The following is a 17,668-nucleotide window of genomic DNA, read 5'->3' as shown; positions in this document are numbered from 1 at the left end:
TGCCTCGTCCTTCTGACTTGGTGAGCCCCACAACCTACCCTGTCCCCGCAGGGTAGGTATGCGATTTAACGCATTTTTCCCCGTAAAAAAAAGGGTCATTCATTGCCAAAGTGCCTAAGTGCCGCGATACGGCAGCGCTGCTGTCGCTAGGATCAAGAATCGTAGTATAGTACAGACGAGACCTTTATACTAAACACTGTGGCATCTTACGTCCTTGTAATATGGCCTATTTTGCAACAAAATACGTTTCCAACGGGCATTTAAAGTGTGGTATCTGCGACAAGCGGTTCACGTACAAGAAGGCGCTGGTCACGCACCACGAGCGCTGCCACGCGAATATGGAGCTGCAGGTGAAGGTCGAGCCGCCTGATAAGATGCCTGAACAGGTAATTTTAGAATAGTTTTGAGACAAAATTTAACAGATTAAGCTCCAGCAATGCTTCGGGTTAGGTTAGATTAGATTAGAACTTATTGCTTAAGTGCAGCATCTAGAGCTGAAAGCGGAAGTCGAGTCACCCGATAAGGGTAGTTTTATAAAGTACTAGCTTTCCGCCAGCGTGGAATTTCTTTTGTTAAATTTTCCTAAATTTTCTTTGCTATAAACCTCACGGAGCCCGAGACCTTTCCAACGAATACAAAACCGTGGAAATCGGTTCGTGCGTTCTGGAGTTATAGCGTCAGGAAGGAAAACCCGACTTATTTTTATATAGTAGATTTGAAATGAGATAAAAGTGATCAGTTGATCAATTCAAATAATCTTTAGGGTTGATTTGTAAATGCGCTTTCTAGAGCGAAGGCGTCTGTTAGCGTCTGTTTATTACCTGTTATGAATTTAGGTAAAAGCTTACGATAGTTTTTATCCTGGGTTTTAAATGCGCGTGATACTCTTGCTATGACCGAAATTCATGGGAGCAAAACTGGTAAACAATTAAATGTTATCAATGCTAACTAATAACTCAGCCATATTCTCTCCAGGACAATCCGAATCTTCTCAGCGAGACGCGAGCACCTTCCGAATCAGAATCGAGCGACGAGGAAGGCGACGACAACACGTGTGATATATGCGAGAAACATTTCTCATACAAGCGGCTGCTACTGCAACACAAGCGCACCAAACATAACCTGAGCTCGGGGACCAAGCGAGCCAAGATCACGCTCAAAGACTGTTCTGTGAGGTGCCTCATTTGTGACTTGGAAATGAAAGTCAGGTTGGTATTTTAAGCCTCTTTTTCTTTTGTTTATGGGCTCAGCCCTAAAATAGCCCCTTCTTATTTCATTTACGAGATTCGACATGCGTTTAGCCATTATGTAGCATTTCGTGACGTAACATAATAAAACAAAATTAAATCATCGAACATAACTTCTTAGTTCTAATTTCTCGTCAAAAAAATCTATGAAGATTTTATTTCTTGAAAGTAGCTGCTAGGGGTGCTGCACAATATGTCATACATTTAATGTAATTTTTTTACACAGTCGCTAGCGAGCACACGGAACGTAAACTCATGGTAAGCACACTGAGGTCGGCTCCAAACGTTGTTCCCAACGACACTTGTCTATCTAGAAAACTGTATTGGTTGAGATAAGCTATTTTCTAGATCCACAACTTGGTCGAGGAGCGTTGGGAACAACGTGTGGAGTCGGACTAAAGCCCGTATTACACGCGCATTAATGTTTGTGAATACCGGCGTAATGCTTCAACCAAACCAACGTGTGCAGATCGCCATCGCTGGCGCGATCTTAGGGATATGACAGCATCATCCAGTTAGATGTTTTTATGCGCATTTAGATTTTAAAAACTAAATTAATGTTTCAGCGCCATCAACGAGCACAACCAGAAGCACATCTCTGTGAACATCAAGCCGCGCAACGTTTACACGTGCGCCGAGTGCCAGGACAAGTTCAAGAGCTGCAGCGCGCTGGCCGGACACATCAAGTTCGTGCACAGGTGAGGCACTACTATCAGAGTAAATACAAATGAGTAGGTCATCTTCATAGAAACGTCAACTTCATAGAAATCTTCATAGAATATACGTATGCGGCGCGCACGCACACACTGACAAAATTCGGCGCAACACCCCGCGTGCCGCTAATCCCCGCTAAATTTTGTCAGTGTGTGCGTGCGCGCCGCATACGTATTGGCGCGCTCACATACAAACCGCGCTCGGGCGTTTCTATGAAGATGACCTACTCATTTGTATTTACTCTGCTACTATCCAGTAGTTCGATCATCCGATCGAACTATAATAGAGAAACACGGGTCTCAACGCGACATTTTTATATGAGTTAAATTTTTAGTTGAAATGGAAAGTGAAAGTTTAAAATCTTATATGATCGAACGAACTATCACTTGAATTAATCGCTTGCTTTAGGTGAGTGTTGAATCCACCAGCTTTCGTTTGCCTAGCGACTGTTATGACAGAGATATCTAGAGGTTGGTAAACTGTGCAAAATTTTTGGGATGGCTGAACTATGACGTCATATTCCAGTAGCCAGTCTGTTTGTTAACTTCTAGGCTCCCACGGTTCTACCTGCTTCACGGTGTACGCACCGAATCTTGGGAAAGCACTTAGGTACTGTTTTTTATCTTTGCACTTGGCTCCCTACAAATTTCTCTGTTCCGTCAGAGTAAATACAAATGAGTAGGTCATCTAGGTAGGTCAAGATGACCTACTAATTTTTATTTACTCTGGTTCCGTCCTTTCTCTTATCAATTCTCTCCCTTGCAGTGTGTAATATAAAATCAGAAAATCAAATATTTCTTCGAAACAAAGCAAAAACAACTACTAGTTACTTCCCCAATTTTATACATCATAGTAATATCTAACGATTGAATTCATAAAACATGGATGTCCGCTTCTAAGGCAATATCACACACTGTGCCTTGACTTTTTCGAGGGTTTCGTCTATACCTCTAAGAGCGTAGTGTATTGCAGACTTAACATTGTAACTTTGTCCGCAGATTAAAACAGCCGCGAGCGCCGAAAGCACCGCGTGCCCTTGAGGGCGGTTCGGAGTTGGCGGATTTTTGCGAGGTCGTTGTGACTAAGGCGGAACCCCTGGACGCGCTCCAGGATCACAACGACCCCGGAGCAGTTCCGCCCAGTGTCAGCGCCGCCGGGTTTACCTGCCCGCTGTGTACTAAACGAATGCCCACGCTGTTGGCTCTCAAGCGACATGTGAATTGGCATACATATCGTGGCAAGGATTTGGAGAAGAATATTGAGTGCGCCGTGTGCAAAGAGGTTAGTTGCTAGGGTCTGAAGCGGCTCTGTCTAGCGTCAGCGCCGCCGGGTTTACCTGCCCGCTGTGTACTAAACGCATGCCGACGCTGTTGGCTCTCAAGCGGCATGTCAATTGGCATACGTACCGCGGGAAAGACCTGGAGAAGAATATTGAGTGCGCCGTGTGCAAGGAGGTCAGTGTCTAAGGCTCCGTCTAGGGTCAGCGCCGCCGGGTTTACCTGCCCGCTGTGTACTAAACGAATGCCCACGCTGTTAGCTCTCAAGCGGCATGTGAATTGGCACACATATCGTGGCAAGGATTTGGAGAAAAACATTGAATGCGCCGTGTGCAAGGAGGTCAGTGTCTAAGGCTCCGTCTAGGGTCAGCGCCGCCGGGTTTACCTGCCCGCTGTGTACTAAACGCATGCCGACGCTGTTGGCTCTCAAGCGGCACGTGAATTGGCATACGTATCGTGGGAAAGACCTGGAGAAGAATATTGAGTGTGCCGTGTGCAAGGAGGTTAGTTGCTAAGGCTCCGTCTAGCGTAGCGCCGCTTGGTTTACCTGCCCGCTGTGTACTAAACGCATGCCCACGCTGTTGGCTCTCAAGCGACATGTGAATTAGCATACGTACCGCGGGAAAGACCTGGAGAAGAATATTGAATGCGCCGTGTGCAAAGAGGTTAGTTGCTAGGGTCTGAAGCGGCTCTGTCTAGTGTCAGCGCCGCCGGGTTTATCTGCCCGCTGTGTACTAAACGCATGCCCACGCTGTTGGCTCTCAGGCATGTGAATTGGTATACGTATCGTGGGAAGGATCTAGAGAAGAATATTGAATGCGCCGTGTGCAAGGAGGTTAGTGCCTAATGCCCGTTTTCACCATCAATCCCTAATTTTTAAGTGTACTAAGCGCGTGCCCACGCTGCTGGCTCTCAAGCGGCATGTGAATTGGCATACGTATCGTGGCAAGGATCTGGAGAAAAACATCGAATGCGCCGTTTGCAAAGAGGTTAGTTGCTAAGGCTCCGTCTAGGGTCAGCGTCGCCGGGTTTACCTGCCCGCTGTGTACTAAGCGAATGCCGACGCTGTTGGCTCTCAAGCGACATGTGAATTGGCATACGTACCGCGGGAAAAACCTGGAGAAGAACATTGAATGCGTCGTGTGCAAGGTGAGGGCTGATGACTGAGGTTGGGACTCATTGCAGTGCGGCACTACGGAATACCCACGCTAGCGTCTGCCGAGCGCTGAATTTACGCAGCGCGTCACGTTATTTAGTTTAAGACAGTTGGTACGTCGTGTTGCAAGCACGGGTGAGACCACGTCCTTTAATATTACGCTCTAAAGACACTAATATGGGGTCTCTTCTATCTAGGAGTGATGCTCACTTCAACGCCAGACACGTTAACCGTGTGAAATAATGTTTTGACGTTTTGAGCCGCGCCTGATCTTGAAACGCCTAGTATACTCGTAATCAAGGCTTACCCTTCCGTGATTTCGCTTTTTCAGGTCATCTGATTTAATGATTATTAAGTCAAATAAAAAAAAATGCAAAAAAGTCGCCGTTATTTGTGAATGTCCAATTCTTATAGTGCTTTATATCGTTCCAGACCTTCCGTTTCCAATGCCACTACAAGTTACACATGCGCGGGCACTACCGGGACCCGAACCTGGACCCGGTGCACCTCACGTGCCCCATCTGCAACCGCAAGAGCAAGCATCTAAGGGCAGCTCAGATGCACATGAACTACCACAAGCAGACGCGCTTCAACACCGCCGACTACCAGTGCTCGATCTGCAAGCGAGTCTTCCAGCATCGGAAGGTAATTTATAAAGAGTATCATCATCATCATTTTAGTCACAGGACACGTCCACTGCTGAACATAAGCCTCCCCCAATGACTTCCACATCGCACGGTTGGTAGCTTTATTAGGTCGTCGGTCCACCTTGTAAGTGGACGTACCACGCTGCGTTTTCCGGTACGTAGCCTGCACCTGAACCTTGCTGTCCCACCGGCCATCAGTTCTGCGTACTGTGCCCTGCCCATTGCCACTTCAGCTTGCTAATCCGTCGGGCTATGTCAGCGACGAGTTCGTTTACGGATCTCCTCATTTCTGATTCGATCTCGTAAAGAAACACCCAGCATAGCCCTTTCCATAGCACGCTGTGCAACTGTGCTTTGAGTTTTTGAGTTTTTTTATGAGGCCTATAGTGATAGGCTACGTTTCGAAGGACGAGAGTATCAGCGCAAAGGCAAGCACTGAAAAAAAATACGTGTCCAATATTTTTTATTATCTGTCTGACGGACTAAATATTAATAAAATCCCAATTGTTTTTTTATCAAATAAAGTTATTTTTCTTTCTTTTCAAGGTGTACCTCTCGCACATGGCTATCCACTTCAAGCGCGGCGAGAGCGGTCAGAACACCATCGTCGGTGACGTCACGCCCAACAACGCCGACAAGACGCGCTTCGACGGCACCAACACCTGCCACCTCTGCGGAAAGGTCTGCGACTCCGAAAATTCGCTCAAGCACCACGTGCGATGGCACAACTCCAAGTCTTCCTTGTACGGAGCACGCCACGAGTGCCAGTTCTGCCAATTAGTCTTCACAAACAAGCGCCGTCTAGAAATCCATATAAGATCACATTACGAGGACGACAACGGACCCTTCAAGTGCACTATTTGTGGTAAAGGATACATCGACGAGGAATACTTTCGGAGACACGTTAAAGGACACAACTTCGACCACCAGTCACATAAGGATAGAATCGATAAGTTAAGAAAGGATAAAGTCAAGTGCCCGATCTGCGCTCGCTTCTATCCAGACCTGATCCATTTGATACGTCATCTGAGACGCACCCATCCTGAGAGCAAAATGATCAAGACCGACCCTGATGCGCCGGCGCCGGTCTACTTTTCCTGCAAGCTGTGCGCCAAAGTGTTTCTCGACGAGCGCCGCTTCCAAAAACACGAGGAGGCCCACATGAGAAAGCCGCAGTTCTTCAAATGCAAATTCTGCGGAAAAAACACCATCTCGATGAAAACCCACAACCTTCACATCAAGGGTCACCTAACCCAGAAGTACCTAGACGAACCGCTGAAGTGCATGCACTGCGACGAAAAGTTCTACAAGGGCTACCATTTGCACCACCATTTGAGGGACGCGCACCAGATCAATGAAACGTGGATCGCCGAGCGCACCGAGCCCACTCTTAGCGGGCCTTTGAAAGAGTTCCAGTGCTCAGTTTGCTTGAAGGTGCTCGCCAGCAAAGGAAACTTCGAACGGCACATCGACTACCACAATACCCTGCGCTGCAACTATTGCTTCGACTACTTCAGCACCATCCGCTTCCTGGAAGGCCATCTGGCCTTCAGCTGCGACAAGAAGAAGCTCCTCGGGGACACCGAACCGCATCTAAGGAGGATCAAGTGCCACGTCTGCTACAAAGCCTTCCACTTGCAGGTCAAACTGGACTGTCATTTGCAGACGCGACACGGGATCAAAGTGAATAAAGAAGCGTCGAGCGGGAAAAAGGAGTTCGTCTGCGATTTCTGCTTCCGCGTATTCGAGAATGAGGACTCGCTGACCGGGCATAAGGTCTACCACCGAACCATCGGCTACTACGGCTGCATCTACTGCAAGCGCAAGTTCAACACGCTGACTTTGTACCGCAAGCACAAGAACCACCACTTCTCCCAGCTTAACGTCGACAACCCTACCAAGTGCGAGCACTGCGACGAGACTTTCGTCGCCTTCCGCGAGATGATCTACCACATGCGGGACGTCCATAACGACGACAAGGAGTGGATCGTCATGCCTAAAGACTCTATAGAAGAGACGTGCCCGATATGCAACAAAGTGTTTTTCAATCTACACAGACACTTAGAATACCACGAGGAGAACAAGTGCAAGAAATGCAACGAATACTTCTACTCGCGCGCCGATTACGACAACCACTTATGCTCGATCGAAAGCGACGACGAGGAGGCCGGCCCGAGCGAGAATAGCTCGCTTCCGGCGTATGAAGAGTGCGAGTTCTGCTTCAAGCCGATCACGAGAAAATCCTCGAAACGGAAGCACGACATCATCCACCGCGGCTCCGGCTCGATCTCCTGTCGCTTCTGCCCGCTCAAGTTCAAGACCATAGACGCGTTTAACATCCACGCGTTCTCGCACCGCAGCAGAAAGTACAATAAGCGGCCGATTAAATGTCGGAAGTGCGGCGAGAAGTTTGTCAAGTACGGGCCTTTCATGAAGCACATGAAAAACGTGCACAAATCCACGAAGAAGATTCACTATCGTGCCATTGTGAAGCCAGAAAGATGCGTCGTTTGCGGAGGAGACTTTCCCAATCTACACAATCACTACCGCGCGCATTTACTCAACCAATGCCAGCTCTGTGGCAAGTACTTTTCGTCCTCAAGACTGTTTTCAAAACACCGCTGCGACCAGGAAGACGCCGATCCCTCTAAAGTGTTTATCTGCGACAAGAACCTCGACGCGCTCATCAACTCATACGTCCCTAAAGACTTGAAGGACGACGAGAAGTTCTACGGGGGTTCCGAAGACGAGGATGAGGAAGAACCGACTGAACCGCCAGTTGTTTCAGAGACGAAGGAACTGAAAGCGTCGATGTCTCAAGACGAGGATAGTCAGGCTGCCGACATGACATTCTCGCAGGACGAAGCCAGCCAGGAAGAGAAAGAATTCACTCAAGAGGAGCGGGAACTTCACCAGATGGTATCTTCGCCGATCATATCCGACGTGTTATCGTTGTATCAGCAGACCCAAAGCACAGAAGACCGCAAGCAGATCGTTAACGAGAAGGATATTGTCTCGCTGATCGACGACGATTCGTTGGACATGGACGTCGTCAGTATTCCTGTAATTACGATTGATTAACTCGAGGAAAAGTGGTCACATGAGACCGCGGTAACAATTGAAGTCTATTGTGTCTCGATTCTCTGGTATAAATGGATAATTTATCCATGAGTGCACACGCACATTACAATAATGACGCTCGGATTGCTCGGATCAAACTCCCCGCACCACGCGCTTTCCTCGACCGAAAAGTGTTGATGAAACGATCTATACTTGATAGGTTAATCGATTATTCGGAATCTAAATCGGACTTGTCGACGATCATCGATGGAAATAATCGAGCTGAAATATTTAGGCAGCATGGATTAGTACGGAACAGATGTACTGGATGGAAAGCATTATTATGTAACGTGTCGTTGCACTAACGCAATTAGTAAAACTGATTTTAACACTATAGGTTTTATAGGCCACATTTGATTAGTAACTACCTTCAAAAAGGATTATGCAAACCAATCATGGTTAAGTATGATTATGAATGAATGATTTTGAATTGATAAGATTAGATACTATGACAGCTTAATCGTCAATACCCTTTTTTATATGATATCATGTAAAGATTTATGTAATACAGATTCATGATTGACACTAAATTATATGACACAAGTATTTAAAATGAGAAGGCTCTATTTTTTAGAAAATTATTAGATTAGGATGTATGGTGTTAAGTGTAGGAATCTAAAAAAAATATGTCTTTAAATGTCGCACTTTAAAAATTATACATTTGGAATGTTAATCCACTATAATGTTAATGCTACCATTCGTAGATTCTATGTACTGTATTTTAAATAGGTGTTGTGTCAGTTGTTTATTTTTGTTTATTAATATTGTAATCAAGTGAGTGGCAATGGGTATAGTATTTAGCTGTTTTTGACTCTAGATTATAACTGTTATTATTGATTTTGTCGATATCTTTTTTCTAGATCTACGGAACCTCTCACCAGCTATTGGGCTGCCATATTTATTGTAAATATATTTTACGCCATAGTATGTATTTAGGATTCGGTATGTACACTCGCGGTCTAGTTTTACCGCGGTACGGGGTTATTTTGTGAGGTGTTCTTAGATTATAATGTTATTATATCGTCACTCCACTATAATGATTGACAATGATTTTATAGATCACTAGTAATTTTTGGCGTACAAAATAATATTCACGTTATCTCTTCCAGCTGTAAAATATGCCTGTGTTTAAGTGTGGGTTCACCAACAGCACGGTAAATCGTAAAGCAAGTTTAGTTCTAACGTAACATCACAGTTTTCCAATAGTGTTTAATATTTTAATACCACTTTAAGGTGCCTGTATTCATATAGAGAAGAAAATTAAATATCATTGCAACCATAGACAAATATAGAAATATACATAGTTTAGCATTTCTAGTTTCATTATGTAGACACATACATATTTTTACAATAAATTTTGCTAATAGTTAATAAGTTATTAAACTGCAATTACTCAAATATTAGAAATATTTATCTAATGTAACTTTAACTTGGAAAAAAATAGGATTTTTAATGTCATGTCTTGTATGAATGCGATAGATTTTTTATTGCATTGTATTTGTCGCGTGTAGGTAGGCCACGGCACATCAAGATAAACACTGGCATCTTAAGTAGTTTACTAAGTGATATTTTGCAGTTAAAATTGTATAGTATAGTCTAATGTGCTGTCGACTACAAGTTATGTACTTTCTGAAATGTTTTATTATCGCGTACTGGATACAAGTGTGTATGTTTTGCAATATTAGCAAGCTGTATTCGTTCGGACGAGGCTAGGGCGACGAAATGATGTAGTTTTAAATTTAATCAGTAAAGTGGCATCTTATACAGAACAACAATAAGAATAGGTCGCGCAGCAAGAGTCGAGGCGATCAATGCATGCAAAGATTTATGTCTAGATGTGCCCGGCGGTAAAATGTAGCCTATACAGACTCACAAACATAGGATTACTAGCTGACCCGGCGAACTTTGTTCCGCCTTAATGGAAATAAATAAGCAGACTTTTTTTTATTTCGAACGGGATAAAAAGTATCCTATGTCCTTCTCCTGGCTCTAAACTACCTCCCTGACAATTTTCAGCTAAATCGGTTCAGCCGTTCTTGAGTTATAAGTGGAGTAACTAACACGACTTTCTTTTATAATTATTGAATTTGTGTTTTGTGTTCTGTATTGTGTTCGCCTCAACTTTCGCTGCGCGATCTATAGGAATTATATTTTGTTCATTTGAGAGCTGTTTTGACATTTTACTGACTCACCATAAGAACTGGAAAAAAAATTCATTTGATTTGATGTTAGCTTTACAATATTCATATCTTTGTGCTAATAGCTTATCAGAATTCAGTCTTTAAAACTATGTCAGAAAATAAATTTTTTATTGCGAATGAAAATAAAAAGATACAGACAAGCGGGAATTATTATATGATTTGGAAGGAATTAAACAGTTTTAAAGACTGAACAATCTCGGTTTAAAAGTATTTTTAAAGAAATAGTAGTATTTGTGACTGGTGTATCATTCCGAAGAGTCGCGTTGATTGTGATTGCCAAAAATGGATGTTTAAGTTTGAATTATAACTGAATATTAGTTAGATTTAGCGTGACTAAGGTAAAGTAGGTTTAATGGTTCTTTTGTAAATGTTTCATGTATGAGTAGGTAGTCGCATTACTATATTACGTGACGCAGTTATTTTATTGAGTGTCCTAAGCTGATAGACAGAAAACAAGAAGGTCAGTATCAGTATAAAATATGCTTCAAGGGTCTTATGATTATGAATTCACTAAATACCTTTATGAATGTGTTGAGTGACCTAACATTTTCTGTCTCTGAGCCTATCACAAGTTATCTTTTGTTTTCAGAATGTTATATTTGTTTTATTTTTTCTTACAAATTATGTATGTCTTCGACTTCAAAGAATTTTAATCTTTTTATCCTGAAAATGTTAAAATAAATAGATTATACCAATCTGTATGATTTTATTCAGTCATTAGCACCTAAGAATATTGAGGTAAAATAAAACACTTAACTAATTTTAGAAATGATCATTTTTATTTGTCAACATAGTGTTACAGGTGGTATTAACATGTATTGTTAGTCAAATCGCGCTCGTACACCTCACTTCGATAACATTCAAATAGAAAATAAATTCAATATTATAAAAATAGCTTTGCGCCTTTTTACAATATACACAGTTGTGTGCTTATTAATTACAAGTGCTGGTTAAGGCTGAGAGTATGACCACAATGCGGGTAGCTCTGTTGAGCGAACGACTATGAGTTATAACAGCGTCTTAATGTAGTGCCTATATGTATCTTTTTTTCGGGCTTACCCCATGAACAGAATATAAGAGTAGGGGAGAGATCCGAAAAGTACCTTACAAATGCGCGACTCAGTCCACGCTAAATTTGTGGCTGCTACCGGCGATCGAATTGGTTTCAAAGTCCGCTCAACATGAGTTTCCGAAAACATTTACCTACATTATGGGATATTGCGAAACGATAAATGCGTAAATAGGACAGTCTTAAGTGTAATGATGAAAACGCCTAAGCGGAAGTTAGTGTAGTCCAATCGCATGATTAAAAAGCAGGCTCCCTCAGCACTACAGAAGTTACGAGCAAAATAATAAAATAGACAACTCAACATCATCAGCATCACTTAGTTATTTATTGATACGTTAAGTCTATCGCAAAAAAATTGCGCTGACGAGTGAAGAAGCTCAAGCTGTATATCCACTAGGGGACAAGTCCCAGACACGTGGCTTATTCCACTATTCTCCGTTGACAATCCCCGTTTATTAGGATTTTATTTTTAACGTAACGTAACGAACAAAAAGTTCACTAATTCCCGTTGACGGGGATTGTCAACGGGGAATAGTGGAATAAGCTAGACACATGACGTTTCTCTTGGCCCGAGTTCACTTGAACGTGTCAACAATACTTTTTCCACAGTGAATACAAGGCCTAATGCTATGTAGAAATCACAATCGTAAACCTTACATGGATCTATATGAAACCTAACTAAATATGATTAAATTTAAACGCTTTAGAATCACCATGGGTTCTTCTCAGTCATTTTACCTAATTTATATTATATACACATATACAGAAAAATATTAAGATATACACGTCATACCATATAGCTTAACGAATGTCCCATTAACATTGTCACATAAAATATAAATAATAATATTTGTTATTTTAATAATTATTGTTAAAATAATTTTCGTGGTTACATTATGCACAAAACCTAAACGTAAAACATTTTTTTTTGCTTAGAAGCATATAACGTACCTAAGAATTAAAAGGAAATTATTATGCGTTATAAATGACACTTTCTCTCAAAAAATACTCATCGACTCCGTACCTACTATAAAAATTGACCAACATAGTGAAATATAATATTCTAAGGGGAAATACTAATTTGGTCAGATTCCATTTGGAGTGTACGGTAAACTAACAAAAAATACTATAAACCAAAATACTGAATTGTAATGAAATAATACCAAGTAGATTCACAATGTGCGGCTCATCACACACACACAAAATCGTACCTTTAAAAGTGAAACAACAGTTTTTGATCAAAGTTTCACTGCGTACGAAAATAAGACACCGAATAGTACTCTACTCTTCTGATGTGAACACTGAAGGCTCGATTAATTAAAATGTCCCGATCTTATAATATAGACTAAGCAAAGATACTGTCGAAATGATTTTCTGTACTATCTTATATCCGATGTAGACACCTCTCGCTCCCACAAAATACCGAGTGAACGAGCGGCAGCTATTACTATAGATTACTCTTAAATTCGAATCGCGATTCGATGAGTGCTAAGCCTTCACTTGGTTTATTCATCTGATATGGTTCTTTAGTGCTGTAACTGCGACACAGCACCTTGACTAGTACATCCCTACACATTTTACACGAGGCACTGAACACTAGTACTAACACATTGGCACACCAATCACTCATTTTTACACACTAATCGTATTACAAATGACAGCGTGGGCAGTTTCAAAATAATAGAAATTGTATGCAATATACATAACCGGCCAGACAGAAATTATTAGGCCTTAAAAAGATGCGTTGTCATTTGTAATATTATCAGAAACACTCCGTTGTAAACTGGGGGACTATTCCGCAAACGGACTTTAATAAATTTGCCCTAAACGACTCTCACTCATGCCACCTTTAAATGGTGAGCGAACGGGTATAATCTAATATAGCGAAATGTTTTTGCGGAATAGAGCCCCAGTTTCTATTTACATTTTAAACTCTTGTATGACACTTTTGGTACGTTCACGTTTTTATTAAAAAAACATTGGTGTGCGTTCATGACATAAACAACTGTATCAAACAGTTACTATTTTAAATAAAAAAAACGTAAGTCTTTGCCACAGGGTAGAAACGCGTGGCGTGACCATAGTCCATAAAACTATCTGTTATTTCAACTAATTAAATGTTACATAACTTATTCATAATTCACATATCAATCCTGGTGTAATTTGATCACGTGTTTAAATATAATCAACTTAAATATACACATACTTAAATAAGTTAAACTATAATTAAAAAGATAAAAACTATACATCGTTTCACTTTAGCGAAATCATAAATCATCAACTTATTTATCGGTCACAAAAATATTGTGACAGTTATTTGAAGACTAATGATATTTTATTGGAGTTGTAAATGGCTATAAATGAGATATACGCCCGTATTCACAAACAATGCTTGCATAAGTGAAGCAGCCGTCGCAATCGAACGCACAGCGTTGAATAGAGCTCTATAATTGGTTCGTCACCTGTGCGTCCACGCGCACAGTGAGACCTCATAGTAATGTTTGTGAATACGGGCGATAAACCCGATTATTGGCGCATGTATTAAGTAGTTAACTAGGTGTAAGTTTTCTATAGTCTCTCTTTTAACTGTGCACTAAAGTAACTGGCACTATAAAATAGTTATCAATTATTGAGCAGCCGTTGAAAAACTGTCTCAAATAATTAATTGATCTGTGGTACGTTTGTTCAATGAGGACTTTTATATTTATGACGCCAGCTGGCGCCACTGGCGAATAAGGTCCTGTCACTTGCTAATGTATATGACAGTGGCGCCACGTGGTGAGCGTTTAAGGCTTGGGCAGACCAAACGCGGGGCAGTAGCAGCGCAGTTTGAATGCGGGCCCGCACAAGTTGTAATACAAGAAACTCTTTGAAGTGTGTCACACCAAATTTGAACGCGGGCCCGCGCTCCATCCGCGCCGCACTGCAACTGCCGAACGACAAACGAGGCGGCGCGGGTGCGGGACAGAAGCGGCGCGCGCGCGGGCCCGCGCTGTTGTATTACTATGGCGGCCATATTAGCATGACACACCAGAGGCAGGGCGGTAGCAGAGCGTTGAAAGCGGTTTTCGAATATTGAATTTTTGACAAACGCCCGCGTTGCAACTGCTTTGAAACTGCGCTGCCTTCAGTGTGCCTGCTGCCGCGCTGCAACTGACCCGCACTGCTTCTGACCCGCCTTTGGTCTGTGGAAGCCTTTATCCTAAGAGGACTATCGTATTTGCACTCACCACTTTGGCGACTCTGTTATTGTTCTACTTCTCGACAGTGGCGCCAACTGGTGAGCGCAAATATGAAGGCCCTTCATTACTCTGCGATGGAAACTTGTGCTAAGTAACGAACTAGTGTTTTGATCACATCAAAACTTTAGTATTCTAATTATCTCGGGTGCAGTGGGACTACTGACGTTCATTTATATTTATGAGCTTGTGTTGAGCAATGTTAAATTTTCAGAATTTGAGCTATTTATATTTTTAATATTCATTTTTTTTGCAAAAAAAATCTGTAGAATATTTTTTACGCAACATTACGCTCATTGTTAACAAATTTATATGTCCAGTATTTTAAAACCATCGTAAGTAGGTCAATATTATGGCCATAGACTAATTGCTTAAGTGTAAAATGGAAGACAATGATAAGATAACTACTTTCTAGAATAACATAACAAGCTTAATAAAATATCAGAAATAATAAAATCATAAATTACTTGATGCCTATGGCCATAATATCACTTTTCATAAAGATAATAACAAAAATAAGTAGTTCGTCGTAAATATTGGGAGCATTTTGCACAGTTATAATTTATGGCGTTGCATCATTAATTTAAATTTTGCTTTCTTTTAAATACACGAATAAATAATAGACATCCCAAACACTGAAATACAGCATAATTACTGTATTACCTTCTGGTTTAAACAAGCTGTGATTGTGGTTATGGTAGAGCAGTAGATACATTGACTTTTTTCACATCTAGAGTGCTTGACTGGGTTCAACCATTTACGGTGTGCAGAAACCCTATTCTCAGCAGAACCAGCTGCATCTATTGCTCGTCTGATGTCCCGGTAGGTAGTTACTGTTTACTCATTTGTAATACGCATGCGGGTTCAACTATTTAACTATTGAGTCCGCACTACGGTTTTTCCCGCAAGCGGTAAATCGCCAAACCTCGAGACCGCACGAAACGTATAGGTGAAAAAAAGCCGCAGTTCGTACGCTTGCATTAGTTTTACTTGGTTATAAAATCACAAGGTTAAAAACCGCGGCGGTTTAGGGTGGATTCGACCAAACAAGAGTAAAGGACAATGACCAAAAGTGGTCCAAATGTCCACCACTAATGAGACCTATTTGGGCTTATAGTCCATTAAATAGAGATTAACTTTCAGTATGCGACGAAAAAAAAATAAGCCGTCAGTAAAAAGTTACGACTGTTTAAAAAATTGTAGTAGTTTACGCGCTAATCACAGGAACTACTGGTCCGATTTGAAAAATTATTTTTGTTATGGATAGCCCATTTATCAAGGATGGTTTTAGGATAAATAACATCACCCTACAACCAATAGGGGCGGAGCAGTAAAGACAAATGTTGTAAAAATGGGAAATATTATTCAAACTATTTTCACGCGTACAAAGTCGTAGGCACAGCGAGTATAATATTTAATAAAATTCATCTATAAACCCGCGCCACATGCGACATGTCATAATATGCGTAGATTAGTCCAAAATGTGCAATGGATAGAATGATATCAAGAACATTTTTCGGATGAAAAGGTAAAAAACAGACTTTTCATTCAATCATAACTTTTTACTGACATCATATTTTTGATTGCGGTTTGGTTATAATGAATCAGTATTTAGCAGACTATTTTACTACATAGGTCTCGTTAGTGGTGGACATTTGGACCACACTCCATACATTTTTGGTCATTGTCCTTTAATCTCAGAATAAATCGTCAGTTTTGACATATTTCCCATACTGACACTGTCAATGTATCAGTTATTTATACCAGGAGTTCTTCTCGGATAAAAGTTTGGTCGAATCGGGCCTTAGCCATAGTGCGACTCGGTATTGCCTTACTGTATGCACACATAATCACATAGAGCTCGCCTGCTGTCCCCGTAGGTAGCAACTGTTTACAAAGATCTTGCGGGTACATTTACGATGTTTAAATCTCATTCTCAGCAGAACGCTAGTGATCGCCTGCTGTTCCGGTAGGTAGCAACTGTTTACTAAGATCTGTACTACGCATGGGGGTCACTTACATTTTTTCTTATACATAACAAGGCAGGTATTTGACCACAATCGCACCTGGTGTTAAGTGGGATGCAGTCAGGACGGTACCTATCTGCCATGTAAGTGCCTATTCCCACTCACCTTGAAAAGGCCCGGATTATAGTCTTCGGGAAAGACAGCAGCAAGCAGCGAATTCCAGCCTAGTCCCTAGCCATCGAAACGCTCAGTGCGAGCTGGTGGTATGTCAACAATATAGGGGGATGGGGATGGGATGGTACGTTAACCTGCGTCTGATTCCCTGGTGATGGAATTAATTAATTTGTAATACACATGAGGGTTCACCTATTTACGAATTAAAACATCATTCTCAGCAGTTCGCTAGTGCTCGCCTGGCTTGTGTCCCGGTCAGTCGTCCCATTCGCCGTCGCTGGTCTCGTCGCTGTCGGAGTCGGAGTCGGAATGTATGGCGCGGTTACGCTCCTGCAGAGCGCGGGCCAGCGCGCCCGCCAGCCCGTCGCCGCACGCGCGCGAGCTGTCGCTGGCCGTGTTGCTGGTGGAGCGGGACACCTACGCAGACAAAAGTATAGTTAGCTTATGCGTCGTCTGTAGGGTAGGCCTTATATAGAAGCTCTAAGTTGCAAATGGAAAGGCTATCTAATCTATGTTCGGTGTTTCTTTACGAGATCGAATCAGAAATGACGAGATCCGTAAACGAACTAAAGTCGCTGACATTGCCCGACGGATTAGCAAGCTGAAGTGACAATGGGCAGGGCACAAAGTACGCAGAACTGACGGCCGATGGAGCAGCAAGGTTCTAGAGTGGAGACCGCGTAACGGAAAATCCACCCACAAGGTGGACCAACGACATTGTAAAAGTAGCAGGAAGGCGCTGGACGCAGGCCGCTACCAACCGGGCAACATGGAAAACATTAGAGGGAGGCCCATGTTCAGCAGTGGACGTCCTATGACTAAAATGATGATGCTGATGATGGGTAGAGCCATATGAA

General features: G+C 42.2%; 2 protein-coding genes across 2 annotated transcripts in view; one reads left to right on the top strand and one right to left on the bottom strand.

Annotated features, from left to right (window-relative positions):
- The first annotated feature begins 221 nt into the window (after positions 1-221).
- LOC135078994 (zinc finger protein 728-like) lies at positions 222-16,014 on the top strand. The gene is made up of 6 exons (XM_063973611.1): positions 222-386; positions 976-1,208; positions 1,814-1,945; positions 2,960-3,242; positions 4,827-5,039; positions 5,588-16,014. Exons 1-6 carry the CDS (start codon positions 222-224, stop codon positions 8,120-8,122), a joined length of 3,561 nt encoding a protein of 1,186 aa, XP_063829681.1. The 3' UTR covers positions 8,123-16,014.
- LOC135078986 (actin nucleation-promoting factor WASL-like) overlaps positions 11,120-17,668 on the bottom strand; it is a 28,822-nt gene continuing 22,273 nt past the window's right edge. Inside the window, exon 13 of the mRNA XM_063973599.1 lies at positions 11,120-17,228. Within this exon, the coding sequence (XP_063829669.1) occupies positions 17,067-17,228 (162 nt within the window). The 3' untranslated portion in view covers positions 11,120-17,066. The remainder of the gene's footprint in view (positions 17,229-17,668) is intronic.

This window comes from Ostrinia nubilalis, chromosome 2, assembly GCF_963855985.1.
Source record: "Ostrinia nubilalis chromosome 2, ilOstNubi1.1, whole genome shotgun sequence".
Lineage (NCBI taxonomy): Eukaryota > Metazoa > Arthropoda > Insecta > Lepidoptera > Crambidae > Ostrinia > Ostrinia nubilalis.
The sequence above is the reverse complement of the archived record's forward strand: the minus strand, read 5'-3'. Positions and strand labels throughout refer to the sequence as shown.